The sequence below is a fragment of the Echiichthys vipera genome (genome assembly GCF_963691815.1).
Source record: "Echiichthys vipera genome assembly, chromosome: 9".
Lineage (NCBI taxonomy): Eukaryota > Metazoa > Chordata > Actinopteri > Perciformes > Trachinidae > Echiichthys > Echiichthys vipera.
The window spans coordinates 6,877,226-6,897,120 of record NC_139834.1 but is presented as its reverse complement, the minus strand read 5'-3'; the positions used below and the strand labels follow the sequence as shown (position 1 = coordinate 6,897,120).

The following is a 19,895-nucleotide window of genomic DNA, read 5'->3' as shown; positions in this document are numbered from 1 at the left end:
GCAACCGCTTCATACCTCTACTGCTGTGATCAAAGCCACTTCCTTCCTCTGCTGCCCGCTCTCATTGAAATGACTGGAGGCGCTGAGTTACCACGCGGCAGTGTGAAGGCAGCTTGAAGTCAAGAAATAGTCCGGCACTTCCATAAAAGTTGGCCGAGCCAGGCTAACTCTTTCCTGTCTCTGCTAAGCTAACCAGCTTCTAGGGTTTATATTTGACAGATGTCAATCATCAAACTCTTCGCCTGAAAGAGAATAAGATTATTTCTCAAAAATGTGTAAATCCATGAATATGTTTCAAATAAGCCAGTGAGATCATTTCTTTCGTTGATCAACTATTAACAGAGAAATCCTAGAGAGTTGCTAACAGCCAAAAATGGCTAACACCAATAGCTCATGGCGGTGCATTGAACACATCCAAAACGTCTTTTTTAACCACTAATACTGCTCAAAATAGCACCAAACCTCTGCAGTAGCATGAGAAGAGTCCTTACACATAAAACCAAGCGACAACAACATAGTTAGTGAGTTCAGGCGCGTCACTAGCTCGTGAAAGCATCCGGGGCTGTAGCCCAGAAGTCAGTCCTCCCCAAATGGGGTTCGGGGGTTTCTCCCCAAGAAATGTTTGAAATTGGGCAGATGAACATGCAATTGGGACGTAGTTTGGGAATTAAAGGAAAGACCTGGTCATGTGTGACTCCTGTTGGGGCAGGTCTACTGAGGAGGTTAATGTTTAGGTCAGCACAGACCCCAGCAGCCAGAATGAGACATAGGAACAGCCCACAGCCTCAGAAACACTGACATGCACCGACCCCATGTCAAGTGGACCGGTCTGAATCCACTGCAGGTCTGAAACTGTGCAGACTAGAAGACATCACTGCTCTGATGGACGTTTCCTCGCCTGACCGGTGTTTGGGTAAATCATAAATAAGTAAGTTTGATTCTGAAGCTATCAAGTCAGTCTGCTTTAAGTTTGATTCTGAAGTTATCAAGTCAGTCTGCTTTAAGTTTGATTCTGAAGTTATCACTTGTCAGTGTGTGTACGTGTCAGAATGCTGCGGTTTTCACTGCAACAATGTTGCATCTGTGGCTGCTGGTGATGCAGCCACATAAAAGTCTAATGTAATCGGCTATTTTCATCATCATTATGTTGTTTTTGATGATGGCAGAGAAGTCCGGGGCTATTTCCAAGAGATCCGGGGCTATAGCCCTGAATGCCCGGGTCTAACGACGCGCCTGCCTGAGTTTATTAAAAAATAAACTTACAATGCAACAAGCTTTAGCAGTCGGCTAGGTCCGTGTTGACAGGAAGCCAAAACAACTGGATTACGGAAAGCACTGGAGTTCAGTTCAAGGAGGAAAGTATTTTGAGAAATATTAGTGGTTAAATGTGATGTGTTGGCTGTTAGCGACTCTCTGGGATTTCTCTGTTAATAGTTGATCAACGGAAAAAACTTGTCTCGATGGCTTATTTGATGTATATTTATGCTGAAATAGATCTACAAAACCGAGCATCACTGAGGATCATTTATTACCAGAGTCTAGCTGCAGCCGGCACGTTGCTCAAATAAATTGAGCCAAAAAAATATATATAATTTAACATTCATGCAGCCTTCACAAGCATGCAGTTTGTTTCTTGTTCTTAAAGCATGAGGATGACTTCATTTGATTCTTCTTTGGATCTGTAAGGCCTTACATCACAGCAGTGCTTCTGGTTGAGGAAGTGGTCTTCACGGGAACTCTGGAGTCTTTCAGGTCTTATTCTCTGATATGTTCTCAACCATTCCCTCCATGTCTATTGTGGACTCGTAAGCCTCCGTGACCAGCTGTGTTTGCTGCAACACTCCGGGCACAGAGAAAGTCCCCGCCGCCTCCACATGCCCCAGGTTCTGGTTGGACAGAACCACCCTCACTATGCAGCTAGAAGACGTGAGGACTGTCCCTGAGTCGGGCTCTGGGTTTGGGGGTTCCTGGACGTCAGCGTTCTGCGGGACATAATCCCCGGTCTCCTTGGCGATAAGCGTGTCTTCCGCCTCATTCAGAGCTTCGTTATCGCCGGGACTTGCCTCCACATCCGTCACTATTACGTTCCTCAGCTTTCTCTGCCGAGGGTTGTAGTTCTCGGTGCGTTTATGGATTTGAATGTGTCGTCGAAGGTGTGCCTGGAAGAGGGAGCACATAGAGGTGTAATGTGAAGTCAATTCATCGATAGTCAGAGACAAGGAAAGGCCACATAAGAATACTTATGCAAAATAAAGACATAAATAAGAATTACGATTGAAATGTTCCAACTTTCTTTAACAGTTACATAAGTGCAGACAGCTGTGTACGCCTATGTTTATTAAAACTTTCAGGTTGAAAGTTTTATGGAGAAAATTGACTAAAATGTATATAATACAATTATTAACAATATTAATGAACACTTGGTACGGTCTGTCCATCTAAAAAGTCGATTTTTCAGTTTGTTTGAGTTTGTTCACCTGTTGATACCTAATCTTCTTTCATCCAGATAATTATAGTTGGTTTTTTTAACTGTCATTTCCTTAAATCAAAATGCCCCCCAAAAAAATCAAGTTGTAACGACTCAAATCTGAATATCTTTCATCATCTTCACTGATAGTAAACTGTAACTGCCACTTGTTTTATGGACCAAACAATTATTCTGCTGTTGGACACAAACAACAACATCACACAGCCATGACACACATTCAGGCACATTCCCTGATTTAACCTTACACAAAGGCTGTCCACACAGAAGGATTACATGCTGAATGACACTGGACGACTGATCTGTGGCAGCCTCAGTGGCCTAATGGATAAGGCACTGGCCTCCTAAGCCAGGGATTGTGGGTTCGAGTCCCATCTGAGGTGAATGGCAGAGTGGCGCAGCGGAAGCGTGCTGGGCCCATAACCCAGAGGTCGATAGATGCTTGTGCTTGTGTTTTTACAGAGACATTTACGGAGCTAGATACATTCATGATCAACAGTTGTGGGCCTACCTGTCGAGTGAACTTGTAGCCGCAGTCGATGCACTCAAACTTCCTCATGCCCTTGTGGCGGCGCAGGTGAACACGGAGCTGCTCCCTCGCTGATGAAGGCAAAAAGACAAAGAAGAATCACGTCAAGCTCTGCGCTCACCAGGTTCATGTTGTATAATAACCCGCACGGTGCCTCGGTCTTACCTTTGAAGGTTTTGCCACATATGTGACAACATTGGGGACGGCCCTCCTCGTGTTTGCTGGCCTTGTGGCGGACGAGGGCGCCTTTCTCTGTGAAGCGCTGCTCGCAAACATCGCAGCTGAATGGACGCTCGCCAGTGTGTGTCCGGTGGTGTTTATCTAGACTGGCTGGTGTTAAAAAAGACAGTGGTTAATATGATAAACAATATCTCCCTGAAGGAAAGTTAATCGTGTTAACAGAGAAACAGTTCAAGGACGAATCTCTGCCTGCTCAAAGTGTTTTGAGTCATATTTTAATTAATCTATCAATCTGATAATAACTAACAAAACAATGTAATGTTACTGGATTCTGTCACTTTTATTATTACAATCTTGCTTGTATCTCTGGGATAATAATGCTCTAAATGTTGGTACCGCAAGTCCCATAGTGCCTCAGTGGACGTAAACAGGAAGTGTGATGTCGCAGTGAGTGCTAAAACTTGAGCCTACTTAATTGGCAGCATTAAAAATATGCCGAATTAGCCGTTGCCTGTTCTTGTTTGTCATGTTCTCGTGGACGTGCAGACAACTGTCACTGAATTAAAAAAACTTAAAAATGTGAGGATTCTCAGGCAGGTTCTGGACTTTTTTCCTACGATTTCTAAGCAGGTTAAGGTGTACGTTTACCCTCTGTGACACTCTGAGTATACTTACTGACTGCAACACAAAGAAAGTTAACGGATTTTGTAAGCCTGTGAATGTTCTCATTTGTCCAGGTCGTCGTTATCCTCAAAAACAAATTCAGTCAAAAGCAACTGGACTTGGTTATTTGTCTAGGAAGACGTTTCACCTCTCATCCAAGAGGCTTCATCAGTTCATGTACGCGTCTGACCAGGCTGGGACTGGTCCAACTACCTGATGTGGAGATCCAGGTATTTAACCTCTCACAAGGCTGATGATGTCACTGGAACCTTTGTGCTCCAAGTGCCAACGACCGCAGTTAGAGTGGCAGTCGTTGGTGGGAAGTTGGTTTGGACTTTGTTAGTGCTCTATTGGGTCAGTCGTTGGAGTCACCAGTTCTGGCCTGGTCAGACGCGTACATGAACTGATGAAGCCTCTTGGATGAGAGGTGAAACGTCTTCCTAGACAAATAACCAAGTCCAGTAGCTTGACTGAAATAGCTTTGGGGAGAATGGATTTTGTCACTCCTGCTATAACACTTACTTATATTTAGAGTACAAGTCATGTTCTAATTGTTGCCCATTGTGCCATTTAAAGTATACCGAATTAGCTGTTAGCAGTTTATAATGTACCCACAACTATTAATGGATAACTTTGATACCGAAGAAAACTTCAAAATGTGAATATTCTCATGCAAGTTTAGGACAATCATCTTTTCCCTACGGTTTCTAAGCAGATTATTTGCGATGAACATGGTAGATAATGATATCCCTGCGAAGTGTAAAATCCTCCTGAATCTTATGAGAGAAAGGTGAAATTTATGACTCAAATTGTACCATTCAGATTAAAGCAGTATAATTGCCACCCAGGAGCTGAGTGTCAGTTTGAATCTGTCTGATCCAATCTATTCAACATGTTGACAGTGATAAAGACAGCAGCAGACCGAGGAGGACAGCCGTTACCTTGCGTCCTGAAGGTTTTGCCACAGAGATGACACTGGTACGGCCTCTCACCGCTGTGTATACGCAGGTGCATGTTTAGGTTGTTCTTCTGGGAGAATGCGTGGCCACATAAGCTACAAACAAAAGGGCGCTCGTTTCTGTAAAGAAGAGCAACAAAAAAAAGACTCAGCTGAGTGTTTTTTTGAAAACGGATCCAGATTGAATGCACATTGTGCTCAAACCAGACAAAAAAATCACATTATTCCTCTACCTGTGAATGGCTTTGATATGCATCTGCAGGCCGTTTCGACTAGACGCTCGATGGCCACACTCCTCGCACACAAACGGCTTTTCCCCTCTATGTTTGGCTGCCTCATGCACACGCAGCTCCGTCCGGGTTAAGAAGGTTTTGGGGCACTGTGGACACTAAAAATGAAAACCATTGTTTTAAAGGACTGAAACAAACAGGTTTTTTACTTGATTTCAAGTGGCTTTAAATGAAAATATAAGAGAATAGTTTTACAACACAGTTCAAACCATGAAATCACTATTTACTGTAGTTAAATCACCGTTAAAGGGATAGTTCTGTTTTTTTGACGTGTAGTTGTGTGAGGTACTTATATACAGTCGGTGTATTTCCTACAGTAGATGGCGGTCGGCACGCCTCCAGTTTGGAGAAGCAGGTACAAAAGCTAAGAAACATACTGCTGTGGACGGGGACAGCATCGAAACGTATTTTAGCGACCTTAAAAATCTGTTTAAATGAATATAAATATCTTCACAGCTTTTTCCTTGCCTGTTAACGCAACACAAGCTGTTCTATGTTCTTGTCAAAGCCACCGAGTCTGGTGGCAAAAAGAGTAATTTTACCTTGCATTACACAGGAGCTGCTGGTGTAATACTGCCTCGATTGGTTAGATGGTTTGTAAGTGTTGTTAATTTCTAACCCTTTAAAACACCAAAATAACTCAAACGAACGAACCAGTCGAGGCAGTGGTAGACCAGCATCTGGTGGGGTAAAATATCAGAACTATCCCTTTAAGTCAAAGTCTCGTTGCAAGACAGTCTAGAAAACTTACTGCATGTGGTTTGGGATAACCGTGGACCTTCATCATGTGAATTGTCAAGTTCTTCTTGTGCATAAACTGTTCAGAACAGGTTGAACACTGTAAAAACAAAAAATGACACTATATCAATGAAGATCATTTCAAGTTTGATGTCATTTATTCTGTGCTGCGTTGTCGTTTGTGTACCTTGTGGGGCATATGTCCTGTGTGGGACACCATGTGCAAACGTAGCTCTTCTTTTCCGTTAAATGTTGAGGAGCATGTCTCGCAGGTGTACGTCTGTCATTTGTAACACAGCACAAACACTGAGTTTACACTTTCTGGGCTCTAACTCGATACTGAAGACAGATTCCGGGATACTCACCTGAACTTTAGCGCAGTCTCTGATCTCGTGGAGCAAAAGATTCTCCTTCCTGAAGTACCTCTTTCCACATTTAAGGCAACCGAAGGGCCTCTCACCTGTGTGTCGCCTATAAAAAAAAGACACCTTAGTGGCTTATTCTTTCAGCAGTAATGTGAAGTACACCGGTGAAGTGGAATACCTGTTGTGGACTTTAAGGTAGTATTTGCTCTTGAAGGATTTGTCACAGACGGGACACTGCACGGAGTCCTTCTTGGAGTCTTCTTCCACAGCCTCACCGTTCTCGTTTTTGTCCGTCTTATTCTGGGCTTTGCGTCTACGTGCCGTCGATGTGGACGGGGCCAAGGGACCGGGCTCTTCTACAGGCACATACTCCTCATCCGTGTCTTCAGCAATCCCCTCAAAATCCCCCACATCCTCATCTTCTTCTTCTTCTACTTCTTCCATTCCCTCGCTAACACCATTGTCATTGATGTCGATCTGCAGATAGCACAACACAAGTGTAATAATAATGATAACCATCATATTCATCTTTAAAGGCTTAGTTTGGATTGTTTTTAATGTGTGGTTGTATGAGGTACTTGTCCACAGTCAGTGTTTTACTGACAGTAGTAGTCTATTTTAGCAATATAAGTTTAAGGTAACGCTATATTTAGAATATTTCACCACTTTACCCGGTCTTCAGACGGCCCTGTTGAAGTTTATGTGGGGGGAAGTGAAGTTGTTCTACGCTCTCATCAAAGCCACCAGGCTACACTGACAAAACAGTAACTTTACCTCACAGTACGCAGCAGTTTTTGGTCTACTGCTGCCTCCATATGTTGGTTTGTTTGTTAGTTTTCTTAATTTCTAACCCTTTAAAACACCAGAGTGTAACAGTAACACAAACTTAACTAACTGATCAAGGCAGCAGGTGACGAGCAACTCCTGTGTTCTGTGAGGTAAAACTTTTAGCAATGGAGTTTGGTGGTTTTAAGGAGAGCATAGACCAGCTTCAGTTCCCCCCACGTAAACTTCAACAGGGCTGTCTGATGCAAGGTACAGTGGTGAAAGTATTCTAAATATAGCGTGCACTTAAACTCATATTGATTTTTTTATTTTTTTTAGTGGCTAAAGTATGTTTAGCGGCTGCCCGTCTGCTTCTCCACACTGGGACGTGCTGACCTCCATCTACTGTAGGTAATACACTGACTGTGGCTAAACCTTATAAATCAATTCAGAAAACCCCTTTTTAAATTCATCATTATTTGCATAAGCCTGTGAATCATTATTTGCACTTTGCAGTTACATGTAGTAGCTCATATTCAGTCCGTCATGTTTTCTACCTCAGTTTCACCAGTTGGCTGATCTTGGTTTCGGTTCTCCACAACATCTCCACTTTCTCTCTCTGTGGGAATAAGTGGAGCCTTCTTGCCGTTTTTTTCAGGGGCTGTAAAATCAGCGGCGGGGCTCCCATCAGTCACCAGTCTCCTGGGGCCCTTCACTACACGACCAGAGCGGGTGGTGGTGGTGGTAGAAGTGGGCCTGGCAGACATGCTACAGTTGGTTGTAGGATTGTCAAAGTTGGACTCATCTTTTGTCACTGTGGGCAAATTCTCCTCTTTGACTGAACAACTGGGGGTTGTATCTGATGTGGACTTTCTGGGTCTGCCTCTTTTACGCTTGAGAGGCGTTGCAGGATCCACAGAGGTTTCCTTGAACTGCTGACAGAGCGTGAGGGCTTCTGGTACACACAGGCTGGCTGCCGCACTCTGCACCTTTTCCAGGTTCTCAGGGTCCAGCTTCAGCTCTCCGGTGTAGACGAAGTTCAGGAGCAGTTCCAGGCCGTCGTTGGGACACTCCTGCAGGCAGAACTCTGTACGCGGTCCTGCTGGCATGTCGGACTGCTGGAACAGTTCACTGAAGCAGGAGAGGATGTTGCGATGGGCCAGGTAGACCTCACCGTCTCCCACATTCAACGCTGCATCACAAAACCTCCCTGTTGCCCTCTGCTGGTTCAGGGAGGTCAGGACACGCTGTGCATGGCTGCTCTCTGCTGCAGGCATCCCTTCGGTTTCCCTGTAGTCTGCTGCTGCTGCGTGACACACAGGCACATGACACGACACTGTATATATAAAAGTAACTAAGCGTTGTATTATTTTTAACCTCAAATACACAGCTCAAAGTAACAGTTTAGAGTAGCGATGCAACTAGGGCTGGACAATATGGCTAAGATCATCTATCCCGGGTCAGATAATTTCATATCTCGATCACAATATGTTCTAGCATGTTCTCCAGTAATTCAATAAAAAAAAGAGTCTGTATGAAATAACCACTTTGTAAAGCCTATTTTGTATACTTTTGTGTGAATTTCACATGCAACAAATAAAAAATATTGGGTATTTTTTTCAATTTATTAAGGACTTTAGTGCAAAATATAACCTCCAAATATTTCACATTAGATTCTCCGAGACATTTTAGTCAGCAAGTGCTTGTTATTATCAATTAAGATGACTATAAAGCTGCAAGTACTTTATATAGAGTTAATTTGAAATTGAACAACATGAAAAATAGAATTTAAGAAAAAATAGCATTTTTAAACAAGTGTTGAATATTTCTAGGAGAGCTTGTTTTCATTTGCATCAGGTCATCTACTTCTCCAAAAATTAGCATTTGTGTCATTGATAGCTACCACAATAAATATATTGATTATTAAAATACTTTCTAGTACATTTTTGATGGAATCATCATAATGATCCTGGTTGTGACATATTTTCCTCAAATGATTGCAAACCCCTAGCCACCTACGCAGCTCGACGTTTATTTCCTAGCACATATTTTAAGACGCTCCCTTAACATTGGTACGCACCCGACAGCTGCACGAGACTCGCATCTGCAGCATCGTTGAAAACTGATCATTTATCTCTTTTATATCGCTTAGAAGCTGCACACGCTTCTGATGCACTGCAAATAGGCTGAACAAACGTAGCAAAGACGCTAACTTACATGCACCTTGCTTTCGTTTCTTGTAGGCCCCTAAAAACTGCAAAAGGAACAGGATGTGACGCTGTGTGAACTCCGGGAAAGTTCTTGTTGTCCATGATTAAACATCAACATGCACACTTTTAAGAACAAATTAGTTTCAAATATAATTAATATGTGCGGCTACATTACTTTTTATTAATTCAAAAAATGTGTTAATAAGCCGAATGAAGGATAATAGCTTTGCTTAATGTATTAAACGTAAATAATATAACTCCGGGTCAAATCTTAGTGGACCAACTAGAAGCGGCGTTTGTTTGTTGCTCACACATGTTAACCAAGCTAGCCCGTTAGCACTGCTGCTGTAGGAGCAGTTGGCCAGCTCCTCTTCTTCAGTTTAACAAATTATAGACAATATCCATTTAATAACACTACCAGGAGACCCTCTCTTCATAAACGGGGGTAAGCTTTCTCCATCTGAATGCAACAACATGAGCTAGCAGTTAGCATATGTGCCAGTGCTGAGACAGATAACTGTTAACGTTAGCGCAGGTAACTTCAAGTTTAAAATGCATTGTTGTCTCACAGCTTCTCCCTTGTTGTGCTGCAGGTATGTGGTTGCTTATTGATGTTTTACTCAGCCTTGTAGTTAGAGAAACTAACATATAATATAAAGCGTTAAGGGAGCTCGTTTGACGCATTAGCATGGTTAGCTTTCAACTGCAAAATTAAGCTAGCTATGGCTAATGTGTTTTTGAATTAACGTTATCGTTAAATGCTGTACTTTACAAGTCTGAGGTATTTACATTTGCTGCTACTCTATATTTATTACGGATTAATAGTATAAACATTTAATTATTATATATATTACAATATATATTCATCCAATCCATTATTTATTATAATATATAATAATAATTAGAAATACACATAATATAATATATTCATTATTTAAATACAAAATATAATCAGTTATTACATTATGATGTGGGATAAGATAAGGCTTTATTTATTTGAAGCAAGCCGGGTACTTTTGAGTTCTGTTAATACTTTTGTACAATTTAGTAGTAAGGCTACTTACTGTGATCACACAAATATATTTTTTTAATAATTGATGTATTACATATATATATATTTCATTATTATAATTTTTATTTTATTATATAAAATGATATGTATATAACATTCAAGTTAAAACAAACATGTTGTTTTTTTCAATACATGACTGCAAATAAGATTTAAAAGATGTAATGCAAGTTCTCCGTACAATAAGCTAAAAAAAACAACGACTATTAAAGGGAGTAGTATTTCTATTGTTGGGGTTAAATTATGTCAACAATGCTAACTTAGATTTGAGAATGTGTGACTCAATTTTGTTTTTCAAAAGATTTGTTTTTAAGCTTTTTATTATAGTTACATCTAGTTAGTTTCAGTTCAGTTTTATGTATTTATTTTTTATTTCTGGAGGTAAACCTAAATTGATAAAAATGTAGAATAGCTATATATGAGCATTTTTTTTAGCTACCTGTAACTTTTTTTATTCTGTTTTATGTACTAGATTATATATTGTACAATATCTGTTTTTTATACCTTTTTGTATTTAGTATGACTGAATAAAATACTAATATGGGTAGAATTTTGAATTCAGGTCTTTTACTTAGAAGAGAGTATTTCTACAGTTTGATGTTGCTATTTTTACTCAAAGATCTAAAAAAAAATTCCACCACTAGCTATAAGTGAATTAATTAGTGAATGACAAATTACTGCCATTGTTTGGTCTTTCAGATACTTATTCTCTTGCCTTTGTCTTTGCAGGCTCCCCCCTTTTGTTTTTCATCAGCACCCACATGACAAGTTGTTGAATACAGAACCATGAAGGTGAAACCCGCACAGGTTAAGGGCCATGCTAAATCTCAGAAGTGGAAGGATGTGAGGGGCAAACGTTACAGGCCTCCCATCACTTCCTCAGATCTCAACTCAAGTCCTGTCGTGGCCAGGATGGCGAAGGAGCACCAGGCGACTGTGAAGAAAAAGCCCAGCGTCAAGAGACTGAAGAGTAAGGCGAAGCCCGTCTCTGACCCCAAGAAAAATACCCCTCAGTCTGGATGTAAGAAATCTCACTCTCAGGCTAATGGAAGTTCAGCGTTTACAATGGACAATGAGTCAAATGACTCACAGGACTGGAAGGAGTATTCCCAGTCCATTCGAGCGAACGGTGTGGAGACCTCAGGTGACATGGAAGCTGTAAGCTCAAGCAGACTGGAGGGAGAGTCTCTGCATCACTGTGCAGAGAGAGATGATGACCGAAACCATGCAGTACTTGTCATGGAGAAGGATCAGGTATGCTCTGGCAGCAATTAAGACTTATTTTTTTATCTATTTATTTGACTGAGCATTACATTTCCCAAATATTCTCTATACAAAAGATACCACACTTCAGGTAGCGCCAGTGCAATGAAATAGTATACACTTCCTGTCTCCTAAGTGGTCGTGGCCTCATTTGAAAGAATGTGAAAAGAAACAAATGAAAAGTTGTATGTACATAATTTATTTATATTTTATTTTACTAACACTAGATATTTACACTGCTAACTTAGCTAGCATTATAAAACGTATTTGTTCGCGCACATTATTTGATGTTAGCCTGTGTTCAAGATCTCGACGTTGACTTTGTTTCAGGCAGAAAAAGGTCTCAAACAAAGTTACTTTTCTCCTGAGCCTTCCGTCTAAAAAAAGGCCATTTTGGTGTCAGAATGTTCTGGAGAGATTTGTCTTGTGAAAAATGGCTCCAATATTTACTTCAGTGATTATGTTGCCAAAAATGGAAATGTGATAATCTGTGTTCACATTCACTTCTTCCATTGGAATCAATGCACTCAGGACCTGCGGCTATTCTCGTAAAGAGGCGGGGCTTCAACGAAACACAAATGACACAGAAACAGGAAACGACTGAGTCGATCCGTCTTGCTTCTAATTCAGTCTCTGCATTTGCTCTCCCCCGCAGACCCTGTGTTTCCGTGGAAAGTGCTCTTTGACATGCCTGTACGGTCGGGTAGAAGTCATGGGTTTCACCATTGAAGAAGGCCAGCAGTCATATCCACTCTTCTCCCCAGCCTCACATTGTCCGCTGACCATTAGAGCACTGGAAGGCTCTGATCACAGCAGAGATCACAAAACTGAGGCTGCATCCATCCTCCGAAAGTACCTGTCTTCAGGTAAACGCATAAGCATGCTATGCTATAAAAAGTAATTAGTTAATACATAGCTGCGTTCTAGGACAATATTGTACAATGGACAATTTTTCTGTTTTCAAACCTCTTTGAATGTACGCGTTTCAGCATCGCGGAAGAAGTTGCTAAAAAGGATCACATCAAAGTCATCCATCATCCTGCTGGAGCCCATGGAGACACCTCTGACACGTTTTCTGTCAAGCTTCACAGATCTCAGTGAATTGTTCAGCCCTCCCATGGTGAGTTATTTGTGTATTAAGCTACTGTCAGTGTTCGTCTAATCACAAGAAGTTAAAGCACTTTGAATTTGGATAAAAGCTCAGGAATCAGGAGATGTTCATTTTGACATGTAACAAAAGCGTTTCCTCTTCACTTTGTTTGTAGAGTGAACTCATCTCAGCTGTTCTCGACACCCCACTCAATGGCATGGGTGTTATTCCCCTCGTTGGAGCTATTGAGGGCCTGAATATGTCAAAGACCTGCAGAGATGCCCTTAACACGGTCGTCAGCGCCTGCAGAGGTAAACTTTCAGTCCTTTCAGACCGCGTTTTGCATGTCGGCCTCATGTCTGCAAAACATAAAATGCACAGAGAGGAATTAAAAGCGCTTTGTCCGCCTGAATAAGATTTTGTTATTTTGGACTGTCAGACAATATAAAATAAGCAGCAGAATTCAGTCATTTATGTTGCTACAGCCACTCGACTAATCACTGGTCGATCGTCGCTGTCAATCGTTGCATTTCACTGTTTTTATAGCATCAAATAACTCATTAAAGCCAAACGTTCATGAAATGATTGTATAATTGTACCTGACTCCAACTTATTCAGATAAAACCAGAAAAGAGTTTGGTTGACCCGGATGTAACCTAGAGCAGTGGTTCCCAACATGGGGGTCAGGTCCCTCCATGGGATCACAAGATAAATCCGAGAGGTCATGACTAACAGGTTTGGGAAACAGAAGAAATATAGTTTTGCTGTTATGGTTCGGATTTTACTTGTGAGTTACTGCGTAATTTTACAAAATGAAACAATAAAAACAAGGAAAAATCACTCTATGGTCGAAGACGCCACCTCATGACAAAATTGGAACCTGTGATGCGGGGCCGCAAGCTTTATACTCAGGGGTCACAAGAGAAAACTGTCAGAGGTTAAGACGCTGAGAGTGAACAACAATGATCTCTGCACATGTTTGTTGCCTCTCTCTCCCTCATTTCCTGTCATCTCTCCACTATTTATATCTAATATAGGCACCAAATGCTTCCAACAAAAAGATGACATTAATGAAAAAGTTTATGAAAAAAAAAAACCAAAAAATCTCCTTCCTTCACATCAACAACGTGCGTTTGGCTGTTTCTAACACATTGGAGTAAAGCCATAACAAACAGTTACGTATCAGACACCTACGTCTGAATAAAAAAAAGATGTTACTTTATGTCTGTCAAGATGTTTATTGTCACTCCGGCTCACAGGTACAAACGGATGAGCATTTCAATGTTGATGCTGGCTGTGCAAACACACTCACGTTTGATCTTCTCCGCGCAAATTACCGGACACATGTCTGTCATTCATAGGGGACATGGATGGTTGTGCAGTTATCCTTGTTTGTGGTTCCAAGAATGTGGGAAAGTCGACGTTCATCCGCACCCTCATCAATACCTTATTAAACCAGTAAGTTCCCATCTCATAAACTGATGTTTTGTAAAATTTCTGTGATTGATTTATACTTGTAGCGCATCCCTGTGTGTCATGTTATTGGTTGTACCATCTGTTTGTTTGTTTGTTGACCTCTTATACGCCCTTTCAAAATATGATTGCTGGTCCAAGCCTCGTATTTCTACCGCGGTGCTGTGTTCCCCGTTGCTTGAACAGATCTGAGTTTTATAAAAGGACGTCATTTTTAGTTTATCTCTTTCTTATCGATGAAAAAGGTGTCTGTCTGACAAAAGATGCGATCGTATTTGTTCACATTTTCAGCTGTTGTTGTCTGTTTTGTTTCAACGGAGCGTTTGGACCCGGAAATCGTATTTTGAAAGGGTGTTACGTCAGACTTAACAGCCGGATAGAGGTCATTACATTTCATATTTCAACGTCAAAGCGGTCAGAATCACAAACAGGATGATGTTTTTTGGATAGGAAACTAAATGTGTAAATGTGTGTGTGTGTGTGTGTGTGTGTCTCTAGCACTGCTTGTGTAGATTATTTGGAAGGTGACCTCGGTCAAACGGAGTTCACTCCTGCTGGTTGCCTTTCTCTGTCGACTGTCAGAGAACCACTTCTGGGTGAGTTTTTGAAATAATATTTTAAACACACATGGTTCACAGCATCCTTTTAGTAGGCATTAATAAGCATGTTAAAGGGATGGTTCAACATTACGGGAAATATGGTTATTCACTTCCATGCAGAGAAAATACAGGAATTGCTCTAGGTCTGTCCCACTGTTAAGCCGTGGAAAGTCTGACTTAAACAGCTGATCTGCGCTGTAGTACCGTCCGCGGCACAGTTGCGCTTTTGCGTTGGAATACGTTGGGCAAATTTTGTGCCAAAGGTTAAGATCTGGGTCTGCCTCTCCAAACTGGTGACGTGCTAACCGTCAATCCATTCAATCCCACTTCAAAATAGACAGACTACAGTATCCCTGTAGCCTCATATTTACCATACAAACATGAGTAATGTAAAGCATATTTCCAAAAAATGTAAAACTTTTCCTTTTTAATATTTATAGCAACCGATATTTTCCACATGTTGTTCCTGTACTATTTGTATAGCATGGGCTTAGTAGATTCATGTCGAGTTCTTTTTCAGGTCCTCCTTTCACACATCAGTGCACACCCGAGCACATGACTTACTTTGGTCATTCGTCATGTGAAACGGACTTGGAGCGCTACACGGAATCTCTTAAATCCTTGTGGCGCAGACGCTCCCAGAGCAGAGAGACTCCGGTCATTATCAACACCATGGGCTGGGTCAAAGGTCAGCTCAGGAATATGAATAGGAATATGACAGCAAATGAAGAACGTTTACATATACTCACTGTAAACGGTGTCTTAACATGGGTTTCTTGTTTGGGGGCGCCCCACAGGATTTGGATTTCAGCTGCTGGTAGATATGATCCGCTTCTTCCCCATCTCGCACGTGGTCCAGCTCTGTCACAGCGGCATCACTCAGTGTCCCGCCCTCACGCCGGAGTTTCTGAGGACGGCACACGGCTGGCAGACGCACCCACCTGCCCAGACCGCTCTGGACGAGTTTACAGAGAGCCACAGTCCCCCCAGAAGTTACACTCACATCATCGTACAATCAGAGTTTCAGGGAGTGGGATGCCAGGGGACAGCGTAAGTATCAGCCTGAAGTTCGCCTTAATGGTTAAAAAAACCAACAAAACATTATTATTATTAAATCACCTTCTGTGGGTGCACTGTATTTGACAGGAAACACCAGCGCACCAATGAGCACAGAGAGCTGTCACTGCTGGCCTACTTGAGTCAGCTGCAGTCTGCTGACCCCGGACCAGTTAGACCTCTACACAGCCTCACCCCGTACCAGGTACAGGAGAGTCATGACGCTGCAGTATTCTTCATAGGAGACCCTTTTTTCACATTCCTCCCTCTGGCTCACAGGTGCCCCACACAGCAGTGGCTTTAGGTGTGATCCATTGTGAAGTGGTGCCCAGTCACATGTTTTACGCTGCCAATGCCAGTCTGGTGGGACTCTGCTGCCTGGGGGAGAAAGTGAGCGGCAGGGGAGGCCCAGTCCTGCTGTCACAGACTCCCATCTGCCCATGTGTGGGCTTTGGTACGTATTCTCCTCCACCTTTTTGTATGAAAGCTCAAATTAATTTGTATTTTGATCCTTTAACCCCCAGATTATACTGCTGTTACTGTAAATAATAATAAAACAAACTCTTTTTTCCCCCTGTATTTTTTTAATCCTTCTGACCTTTTATGTCAGCGTGAATCAAAATAGTAAATTAGTAATCTTTTGCCACACACTGAGCATGTTTGATGAATAATTTGCGTTTTAATGACACCAAATCAGCAAAAACATTTCTTGTTGTAAATGTTTATATAGGCTACGTGTGAATAAATGCGTATTTATTCATTCATTCGTTTGACATAAAGTAAAAAAAGATATGTTTAGTATGTTGGCTTACACATCGGTTAGATCTCAGAGAAGTCTAAATCCCTGTTAGACTCTGATTAAAGAAACCCAAGTAACACAAATCCAGACATTTTTTGTAGCGGATATCACTTCAAAACATGTTTATAAGCAACTGTCATAAAATGTGTTCAAGTCCTGAAATATCAAGGCAATAGAATTATGTTATGAATGTTTTTGTCTGATGTGCTTGAATTTGAATATACTCTAATATCTAATAAAAAATAAAAATCTAATGCAGCCACACGGCCCTTTACTGGATCAGTTTGACACCCATGCTCTACTCAATCACGTGTAAAACCAACATATTTTAATATTTGCTATGAAACAGTCCTGTCAACAGATACCTTATCGTATCGGTGATGAAATGAATATGGGGTGCTTTTCCGTTCTGATCATAAGAGCAACCAATTGCATTTATAGTAACAAGTTAGATGTGATGTTAAAGGCTTTGAGAGTTGAAATTTTTCGGTTTTTGTACCTTTTTACTCTGAAAAAGCCTTATAAATAAACCTGAGGTCTCCAGGAACCCCCCACAGAACATTAGAGTTAAAGTGATGGCTTTTAGTGGTTAAATTGAAATTGCTAATGTGTTTCAGGTGTGCTTCGAGGTGTCGACATGGCGCAAGGTCTGTACTACTTGCTGACGCCCGTCGATCCCTCCGTCCTCCGTAAGGTCAACTGTCTCCTCTTGGGAGCCATATCGCTGCCTTCCTGCATCCTCACAACGCAGGTTAGAAGACTTCTCTGTTCTTCCATAACACAATACACTTCAGACCATATTTGTCGTTTGCATAGAAAGTTACATTAGAGCTTATTTTTACCCCTGACTAACGGTCCATTTTGTCTCCGTTTCAGCCTGGCTTTGAAGGAGAGATGCCCTACGTTACGACAGACTACAGTTTTGATCTCACTGGTGCGGGAAAGCTTCGAGTCTTCAAGGGACTGACGAGACCCAGTCAAATGGGGATGCAATGACATTTTCTGCACAGCATCGGTTTATTGCTCTTTACCCTTCTTGACTGGTGTCCCACGCCACACCAGCCGGCATTGGCCTTTGAATGTACAGAACTGAGGTTGTGTCGGACAGTTTTTTTTAATGTCTGACGTTGAGCAGCCAGTATCACAGACTCTGCAGGACGAGATAACTGCCTTCCTGTTCCCGGACTTACAACCGCCTGCTGTGTACGTACATTTGAAGGTGTGTTCAGTCACACGGACAATACTGTCACACATTTGACTTAAAGCTCTCGTTCGATGTCTTTTCCTTGTGTAGTTGGCATTCCAAAGTTGCAAATGAATACAAAAACCGGCTAGATATTAAAAGAGAAGAACACCTTTTGCTCAGACGTTGTGGTTTTCCTAATTTCAAGTGCTGTTTTGGACCAATTTTGGTGTTTTGTTTCACAGTTATATAGTATATTCATGTAGATTTCAACCAAGCAATGGTCATTTAACCAGTTTACCACAGTATGTATTGTATTTTATAAAGTAGCAAGTCCCAAGTAGGGCTACACCAATTTGGTGATACAATATGTATCAAGATACAGGGGGTACAATTCACTATATTGCGGTTGAGGTTTCAGGAAAATGGTCTCACTGAAATGAAATGGCTACTATGGGGACTAACCTCATCCAACATTAATAAAATAGAGTTCATTGAATCCACAGGACTCTCAGCTTTACAGTCAGACCCAGTCTATCCAACTCCATGACTGTTTAGGGACCCCAGTGTGCAGAACCATTCATACAACATTTCAGAATAGGTGAGCGCCTTTCACGACAAGTTGATATACCGATTTCTTCACAAACTTTATTTTGAGAATCGATACAGTATCAACGGTTGACCAATTTTCAAGTCATGGAAAACACATGGGAAGTCAAAGCAAAAGTAAAATGTCCTGGAAAATCTTGAATTTAACTGGAACCTGGAAAGTTTAACTTGTGAACAATCTCTAATTTTCCTTGTGCTGAGGATGAACTTCCCCAAAAAATGTCATCTTAAAGGGCTAAAAGTTCTATTAAGGATCATATTAACATTCAAATGGTAATGTTGGTTTTGAATATGGTTTTGTAGGCTACTGTTTTAACAGCGGCAAAGCTATTGGAACTACTTGAAAGTGTATTATTTTGTCCTAAATGATTTGGTTATCGGCTTGCTGCATATACTTGCAAAATCTCCGATACCCGATCCTGCAGTTAAGGCAGTACTGAAGGCATTTCCAATGTCCTGGTGTCGGTACTGAAACAACTCTAGCCAAAATACACCACTGTGCATCGAAACTGCCTGATTTTTATTCAACTATTTTTGTAAGGCAGGCACCAGATCCTTTACTGGATGGGACAGAGTTAAGGCTGGATCTTCACATGACATTTTCTGTGAATCCAACGCTAATTCTTTAGTACTGTGCTTTAATGTCAGTAAAAGGTCTTGGAGAAACTTCAATAACTGATGCACATTTGGTATTGCGCGGGACACTGATGTTCCGGCACTTGTAGGTCATTTTGAAATGGGTTTTTTTAGTTTTATGTGGGATATAAAAGATAACGTGTAAAGACGATTTTGTTTCATGGTGCTACCTTTTGGACCTCAGGGGGGCAGCAAATGTACGTTGAGATTTTGCTCTGAACAACAGCAGACGTTTGCTTAGAAAAAGTCTCAAGGGCAGTCATCAAAACCGCTAAGACACTGGCCATAAATACTAAATAACTTGTTTCATAAATGTTTTTAAATGCAAATCAAGACTTAGAAATGACAAGCCTCCTCTTGTATGTAGACTGACCTTTTCAATTAGCTGACTCAGAATTGAAGGAGTACTCGGTCGTAAACATCCACACACATACACAGTGAAGAATTGCTAATTTGTTAAGTGGGCTGTTTTAACATCCCCTCTCTGCCCCCTCGCTTTTTCTTTGTTCGCTTTCCCCCGCCTCTTTATTGAGGGTGGGAGCACACAAACACAACACAGCCACATTTTGGCAGCGTCATTGCTTTGGCTTTGTCAGGTCAGATGTTTTCCCATAGAACTCGTGCAAACCAAAGAGAAACCCCACTGTAGAGGTGCCACCAGGCTGTCTGAACCTCAGTGATCAGAAATAACAACACACATCTGTGAAACGCACTGAATACAACAGATTTTATAACTAGCAACAACCACAGACTTTTTGAGTGAATGACGTAGCTCCTTCACCCTTTAGACTTATTTGATGCTGCTGCCATGTATTTAGTAAAATTACCTAAATAGGATGCATGTGCTATATTTTAAATATTCCTCACATGTTGCTCCATGCAGGATAAATTATCTTGAAAAGTATTAGCAGCCACCGTTGAAAGTCATGCAAAAA

General features: G+C 41.4%; 2 protein-coding genes across 2 annotated transcripts; one reads left to right on the top strand and one right to left on the bottom strand.

Annotated features, from left to right (window-relative positions):
• Nucleotides 1-1,691: 1,691 nt before the first annotated feature.
• On the bottom strand, nt 1,692-9,209 carry zbtb48 (zinc finger and BTB domain containing 48). Its single transcript, XM_083919417.1, has 11 exons — nt 9,191-9,209; nt 7,531-8,279; nt 6,387-6,685; nt 6,209-6,314; nt 6,031-6,123; nt 5,857-5,943; nt 5,049-5,203; nt 4,799-4,935; nt 3,180-3,344; nt 2,997-3,085; nt 1,692-2,159 (listed from the first exon to the last, which is right to left on the bottom strand). Exons 2-11 carry the CDS (start codon nt 8,248-8,250, stop codon nt 1,749-1,751), a joined length of 2,262 nt encoding a protein of 753 aa, XP_083775543.1. The 5' UTR covers nt 8,251-8,279; nt 9,191-9,209; the 3' UTR covers nt 1,692-1,748.
• A 301-nt stretch (nt 9,210-9,510) lies between these two features.
• nol9 (nucleolar protein 9) lies at nt 9,511-17,745 on the top strand. The gene is made up of 13 exons (XM_083920209.1): nt 9,511-9,628; nt 10,982-11,506; nt 12,171-12,381; nt 12,505-12,635; nt 12,781-12,916; nt 13,967-14,063; nt 14,577-14,674; nt 15,198-15,365; nt 15,475-15,727; nt 15,824-15,938; nt 16,013-16,187; nt 17,150-17,283; nt 17,409-17,745. The coding sequence occupies exons 2-13, from the start codon at nt 11,039-11,041 to the stop codon at nt 17,526-17,528; spliced, it is 2,106 nt and encodes a 701-aa protein (XP_083776335.1). The 5' UTR covers nt 9,511-9,628; nt 10,982-11,038; the 3' UTR covers nt 17,529-17,745.
• The last annotated feature ends 2,150 nt before the right edge of the window (nt 17,746-19,895 follow it).